Source organism: Montipora foliosa, chromosome 9, assembly GCF_036669935.1.
Source record: "Montipora foliosa isolate CH-2021 chromosome 9, ASM3666993v2, whole genome shotgun sequence".
Lineage (NCBI taxonomy): Eukaryota > Metazoa > Cnidaria > Anthozoa > Scleractinia > Acroporidae > Montipora > Montipora foliosa.
Window position 1 is genome coordinate 46,326,076 of NC_090877.1, and position 7,500 is coordinate 46,333,575.

Consider the following 7,500-nt stretch of genomic DNA (forward strand, 5'->3'; position numbering starts at 1 on the left):
GCTTATGCCTATCCCACCCTTTGTGTTGGGGACCTCAGCCAGTCTGCACTCCAGGAGAATGGATTTGTGTCACGCGTTAGGCTGCTTATATATGGTGCATTTGCATGACAATGGTTGCTTTGAAGTGTGACCGCTGACCTCAAGTACTGAAGAGGAATGCACAGTTATCCCATAATGCTCCGTGTATCTTCAGAGAATTACAATTACACTTCAAGGTAAGTACCTCTCGTCTAATTTTAAAATTATGCTGCTGTGCAATAAACCTAAAATTAAATCAAAAGGCAAGTTTGATAATCCTAGGCAGGCACTTTTTGCTGAAAATTATCCCTATATTTATTTGTGTAAAAGTTTGTTTTGACTTGGAAAGGTCAAAATCACCTTAGTTGGCTTCTGTTAGGTTCATTTCACAGGTCTATCTATTGGGAATGTACCCTGAAAATTTTAAATCCATACTGTTTTTCATGACAGAATTATTGCTGTTGGCGTGATAGCTACGATATTCAGGCTTTTAGGGCGTGGTCATGTTGCTATGGTAACAAGGAATGTCAGTGACACTGCCAAACAATTTCTTTCAAGGAGTGTTATCACATAAGGCACATATAAAAATGTTGGAAGTAGTGTAAGAAAAAGTCCATTTTTAAGGTATCATACCACCTTACACAGAGAAGCGGAAAAAGGGTTGTAACAAGACACCTTCTCCTGGTAAGAGTGTTGACGTACATATTATATGCATGTGAATATAGTAATGTGGAAGAAAGCACGCAGCGGCCAGCTGCAGGATATCCTCAACCAGTACCAAGGACCAAAAGAGATGGAGTCAAAAAAGCTTCCTTGACCAGAACGTCGGATACCGATCGTTCCTTGCTTCTACAGGTTTAAGTTTAAAAGCAGAATTTTACCCTGAGACCGGATCAAGCACCAGTTCACGTGGTTCATATGCATCTTTCGAAATCAACATTTTTCTGTGTTGCCCATCCAACCGGGACACTTCTATTCGGTGATTGCTTGCGTCCGTCCAATACAGGTTCTTAGCAATCCGGTCCACAGCCAGACCATCCGGAAATGATAAGTCCACTTCAATTATCGCTTCCACGTGGCTGCCATTGAGGAAAGCTCTGCTTATCGTCTTTTGGGTCCCATCCGTCCAGTAAACTTGCATCTCATCAGCGTTGAAGTCCAATGCACGTGCACCTTTCACACCTACCAAAGGAATCACTGTTCCATTGTTGGTATCCAACGAGATTCTTCTTATGTTCTCTCGACTGGAGAACAATAGAAATGCTTCCGGCACTGTGGATGATTAAGACGAAAAATATCAAATAGAGCAAAGAAAAGGGATAGCGCAGGATTAGAACAACAATCCCATACAGAGATCCAATTACACTCTTCAACTGCAGTTATCACTTAGGCCCGTTTTAAACGTCGCATTTTACACTTGGCGAATCTAATGGAAATGAGAAAAATATATTGTTTTTGCTCATTTGCATTAGATACGGCACATGTAAAATGCGACGTTTAAAACGGGCATTACAGAATAAGCTCTCCAAAGCCAAGAAAATAACTATGAGAATACTTACAAATACAACTCTTCTTGTCTGCAAGTATTTCTATTCCATCGGGACACTCGCAATTGACTCCTGTTGGACTGTACAGGCACAAGTGACTGCATCCTCCATTATCTTGCTGACAGGGGTTCGATCCTATAAAGGAACATTTTCATCATTTTATTAAACTCAGAGAAGTAAGTTCCAACTTCCACTAACAGTACACAAGGTTTTTTGAAGGTTTTACGATGGATGGTCAAATAGTGCAGCAGAGAACCCGGAAAACACAACAAAGTGGGTGTCATCGTTTCGAGTCTGTCTATTCAAGGAAGGGTAAGGGAAACTACAACATTCTCACCTAGATTAACGCTGAGGTTGACTGCTTTTAATCCCATCAAATCCGGTAGGTTTTTAATGACGATTTTTCTGTCCTTTCCAGTGTGTTTATTGACACTTTCTATGTTCCTTTTTTGCCAGTCTGTCCAATATAGCCTATCACCATTAGAAGTAAAACCAAACACGTGTGGAAAATTTTTATTCAACACTGGTCTTCGATTGCTCCCATCCATATTCATAACCTCAATTTTGTCGTATTTAGCATCTGCCCAATAAATCTTTTGCTCATGGAAATCAATGGCAATCCCATTTGCCCATGCTATGGAGCTGTTCACCAAGGTAATGCGATGGCTTCCATCAAGTCCTGCTCTTTCTATCTTTGGATTCTTTCCCCAGTCAGTCCAATACATGTAGCTGACACAAAGAAAAATCAAATACGCTCTTCACTTGATTGGCCAATTTGTGCATTTGCCATGCTTTACTGTACCAACCAAAACCATTAGCTATTGTCGGTAGTATTCAAATGGAGATCAGGCACTTATTTTTTGGCTACAATTAAGTGCGTTACTTTTTGCCTTTTGTCTTATCTCTCTCTGAAAAACATCACAACACTATCTGCAATGAAATGCTTACCCATGAGATGGATCCAAAGCAATCGCTCTTGGTTGATCCAAATTTTCGCTGATGAGAACTTTTCTTGCTGTTCCATTTAATCTACTGACTTCAATCCGGTCAGTACCAGTGTCAGTCCAGTACAAATTGCGCGCCACCCAATCAACAGCAATTCCATCAGGACGTTTGATTTGCGAAGCTACAACAACCTGTACATCTGAAACCAAGAAAACAATTTGTTTAAAAAGTAAAAAGTGAAAGGAACTTCTTTTTAGGTGTTTTGTATACTTAACAATGTACACCTTTCGGGGTACACTTTGCATTCAGAAGGACCAAGAGGCTACGGGTAGCCTACACTTTGTTCGAAGGAGTTTCAGCCGATTGCAGTAATTCAGTGATTTTTTAGTTACAATATGTTGGTCAACATCCAGTTCAATTCCGTAGTCCGAAGTTCAGAGTTGAAAGTCCCGGCACATTTCGTGACCCAACCGTATGGTAAAAGTAAAATTTTGGTTTTATCAACGGAGTTGATAATGTAAATTGGCCACCGTACAGAGATTCTAAAAGCTGACGTTTCGAGCGTTAGCGCTTCGTCAGAGCGAATCGAGGGATTATGGGTTACGTGTAGTTTTTATAGTAGAGTAGGAGCTACTATAAAAACTACACGTAACCCATAATCCTTCGATTCGCTCTGACGAAGGGCTAACGCTCGAAACGTCAGCTTTTAGAATCTCTGTACGGTGGCCAATTTACATTATCAACTCCGTTGATAAAACCAAAATTTTTGTATACTACTTCCCCACCGACACAGCACCACAGTTTCTTTAGAAACTACCCCCTCATTCGTATGGTAAAAGAGTTGTCAGGCCCGAAGACGGAGCTCCGCTACAAATGGATTTCTTGCAATTGGTTACTAAATGCAAATTTTTGCAGTGCCTGCCACTTTGACAAAATATTTTGCGCACACCCTTTTCAAAACAGGACCACTAAGAATTGAAAACTGGGAGTCCGGAGGGGAGTGGTGAAAGGTACCATTTTTCAATAGTGTGACGTGCATTATATGGACTGCACGTGTTCTTTGTTTGACCCCAAGAGTTTAAAAAACTTAAGGAGCCTGGTGCCTCGTTACAAATAGTCCATATCCATACCTGTGCCATCCACTCTGGATCTCTTAATTTCAAGATTCTCATCATCACTCCAATAAATGAATTTATCGACAGGGTCAAAGTCAATAGCAACTGCATGTCTGATACCAAAAACTGGAACAACAACATCAGTAAAATCGGGTGTATCCAGTGAGATAAGCCTGATATCCTCTTTCCTTGCCAATAAGAGAAAGTTAACTGGACCTGTGAATTAGAGAAGCATTAATGAAGTCAATTTAGAAAACACTAACGACGCTGATAACCCAGTTACCTCAGGTAAAACAGAAATTGCAGGTACTTTTAATAATGACAGTAATTGAACTGAGTGGAGTGCCATTTGGTCTAAAATACGTGTGATTTTAAAATCGAACGAGTGCTCAGCAAAGTTTTGGGAACAAAACTTGTAAAATTCGCCACACAATGCCGTTTTTTGTCTTCCACTTTCCTGCAATTTGATTGGTTACTTTAAACAAGCCTTGATATCTGAAAGGTTGTTTTGTTTTAGCATTCCTTTCTCACTGGCCGTGGAAAAGGTGCGATTTAGAGCAGTGAATAGTGCGATTCGTGAATAAAGCGCTCTGCTGAGAGCCAATCAGATTGCAAGGATCACCAGTGAATTCTAAATGCATGTAATCGTAGTAAATGCATGGAGATGGTTATCAAACTCGACAATTTCCTTTGTTTCACGTTTTTGTCCATATTTTGGGCCTTGATCCTGCACAAAACACACCTTTTCTTCGAGAAGATCACCAATCAAATCCTTCGATTAAATTATGCGCAACTAATTTGCAAACCCGTGCGAAGCAAAAACAAAAGATTGTGCTGGGTCACGGGCAATTCAACATCGATTGCGACAACATTGTTCTCGCTTTTGAAGGTTTTAAGACTTCATAACCATTTCCTGGATTAACTATGATGTAATATCGTAAAAAAGGTTGATGTTTTTCATCGTAGTGAGGTACAATAATAATGACTGGTTACGAGTCACCTTTTAAGCAGGATGCTCCGCTGTGATTGGTTGGTTTTCACCAGCTGTGATGCACTCAGCTATGGCCTCGTGTGCCACTTTTTTGCTCTAACATCACATTTTGACGTCATCTGTGATCTATTACTGAACAGGCGCACAGCAACATGGAATCTATTGGTAAATAATTGACTGCTCCCCGCTTTTAAGGGCCAATATGCTGCTCACGACATCGAGAGCATAAAATAAGGAGCCTCTTGCAGACGCTGTTCGTTCCATGTCTGATATCAGAGCACTGCACCACAGCCAGGTGTAATTAGCTGTAGGTCTATTTTGATGAGGTATGAAAACTGGATTAACCTTGAGTCAGGTTGAGATTGACTGAAACTCAGCCCGCATGCGATTGCAGAGGCAGCGCCAGCGTGACGCCCCGTTTATTTAGGGAACTTAAGCAACGACGACGGCGACGGCGATGGCAACGAGAACATCATCTCAGCATGCAGGGCATACAAAGCTATCGTTTTTTCCCACTAAATATGCAAATTTTTGACGTTCTCGTCGCCGTTGCTTAAAGTGCCTATGACGTGAATTTAATTCTTATGTATTTTTGAAGCTTGTTGTGTCTTGATTACGAAATGACAATGGAAATTAAGTTTGAAAAAGTAAGTTAAACTCGGTTTTTTTTTTCAATCTTTTTAGAGCGTAATTCGTCTCCTGTGGACTGGGAACGAGCTTTTGCTTAGAGGGACGTCGTTTATGACGAAGATAATATGCCTCAATGAATTGTCTGCTTCTCCAATCGCCTTGTAGCGCCATGGAAGCACCCACCATTTAATTTAAAAAATTGTTAACTACGGTTGATTTTCTGCAAAAAAAATGTAGGACAGCGAAGAATTAACAGGCCTCAACAGATTCAAGTTCTGGGCCAAGCGAAAACCTTGTCAGACGAATGTTCAACCACAGGCGCCCCAAGCTCAGTGTGAGGGAAGGCCAACATGTCCGACAAAAATATAAGGATTTGTATGGGAATCTCAATAAATCAGATAGCTTAAGAAAAAAATTATATGAAAAAACTCTCACTTAAAAAGCCTTTTCATTGTGGGTAGCTTCCTTCCTGTGTGGTTTGTTTTCCATATGCAACACTTAGTTACTTACTTACTTTTACTTTATTTATACACGGTAAATTCTTCAGTATAGTTATATTACAATAAAAGTTTCATTACAACTACAATGTACACTGTTTTACAAGATTGCCGTGTGGAAGCCCGGCCGGCACCTACTATATAGTTGGTCAATTTCCCTTTTAAAGTGTTCTAGGGAGTCTGATTGTCGCAAGCTGATTGGCAAACTATTCCATAACAGTGCTCCGCTATAACAAAGAGCACGCTTGCCATAATTTGTGCGCGGCAAAGGCAACTCAAGTTCTTAAGTTGTATTGCGTACTGCGGGTACTGAATAAATTCTGGAGGTACGCTGGGGTGAGTCCATTGATTGTTTTAAACATTAATATAGCTTTAAGCTTTTGTCGGCGAGTAGTTAGATCATCCCAATTTAACAGATTTAAAAGGAAAGTGGCACTTGTGTCGTAATTGGACCTGGTAATCGCCCTGGCAGCCCTATTTTGAGGCTTTTGAAGTTTATCACTTAAGGTTAAGTTGCAATCGCCCCAAACGGAGCTACAATAATCAAAGTGGGGTAAGATCAACGCTTGATAGATTTGGAGGGCAGTGCGCTTTGAGATGTATGGTCTTATTCGTTTAAGAGCGCCTATAGCTGAAGATATCTTCTTGCTAAGACCATATCACCAATATGATTAGACCATGAGAGGTGTTCGTCAATTATCACGCCTCGTGATTTAGCTTCTTTAACTTTAGTGATTAATTTAGCATCAATCTCAACGTTTACTTGATTGTCTGAGAATGAATTTAAACGTTGGTTTGACCCAATAACCATAAATTCGGTCTTCGCAACATTCAAGCTCAGTTTGTTGGAAATGAGCCATATATTAAGACTTCTCAACTCTGAATTTAAACCTTTCTCAAGATCAGTCAATGTGCTGGCAGCAAAGGTTATGTTAGTATCATCAGCAAACATCCTTGGGGAGGTCAACGTAAGGCAATTTGGCAGATCGTTAATGTAAACTAGGAATAAGAGTGGTCCTAGGTTGCTACCCTGTGGGGTGCCACAAGAAATCGGTGCAGCATTAGACAACTGGCCAGCAAGAGTATTAACCGACCAGCTGTTTGCAGCATCAAAACACGATTTGAGGTTGCCCATCGTATCATACAATACCAAGGCTGCACACTCTATTCTGGGGAGCCCACCAAACTGAGTCAAATATTCCAAGATAAAATGTTCCCACGGTCACAATTGAACTTCAAAATCAGTTAACAAAGATTGAACTTTCATTTCAACCCACCAACGCCTCTTCGGTGACTCTACTAATTTTCTACTGTCGTCGTACACTGGGATGCCCACAATATGGAAACAAATGTCATCGAAATGCGCGGAACCCAAAGCCGACTTTTTCACAGGGACGACATCTTTCCTGTGAATTCGGACAAACCAAAAACACTTCTGCAGTAAAGTCTCGTCCTTCGGAAAATAATACCTACTTGTTCCCTTCAAACTAGTTCGATTACTGCAGTTCGCCATATTTGGGTTACCAGCAGCGTGATAAGTCGCAGAGGTTTAACCTTTCTCCTTACCAGCCATAAATTTAAATGCTTGTCCTCTAAAGCATTTTCCACGTCACAGCTCTGTAATACGATCGTTTTGGCCGCGAGGATTCGATATATACATCAATGTAAATGTTTTACTGCCTTAAACCTACGCATTTAAAATCAGAAAATGAAAATTTATTATATTAGAACAAGACAGCTTTTACTTCATAGGCACT

At 40.5% G+C, this 7,500-nt stretch overlaps 1 protein-coding gene across 1 annotated transcript in view; it reads right to left on the minus strand.

The window, feature by feature from the left end:
* LOC137969350 (low-density lipoprotein receptor-related protein 6-like) overlaps nucleotides 1-7,500 on the minus strand; it is a 90,743-nt gene that overhangs the window by 25,914 nt on the left and 57,329 nt on the right. Inside the window, exons 5-9 of the mRNA XM_068815548.1 lie at nucleotides 3,641-3,841; nucleotides 2,514-2,709; nucleotides 1,903-2,294; nucleotides 1,578-1,700; nucleotides 900-1,290 (exon numbers count right to left, since the gene is read on the minus strand). Coding sequence (XP_068671649.1) covers nucleotides 900-1,290; nucleotides 1,578-1,700; nucleotides 1,903-2,294; nucleotides 2,514-2,709; nucleotides 3,641-3,841 — 1,303 coding nt within the window. The remainder of the gene's footprint in view (nucleotides 1-899; nucleotides 1,291-1,577; nucleotides 1,701-1,902; nucleotides 2,295-2,513; nucleotides 2,710-3,640; nucleotides 3,842-7,500) is intronic.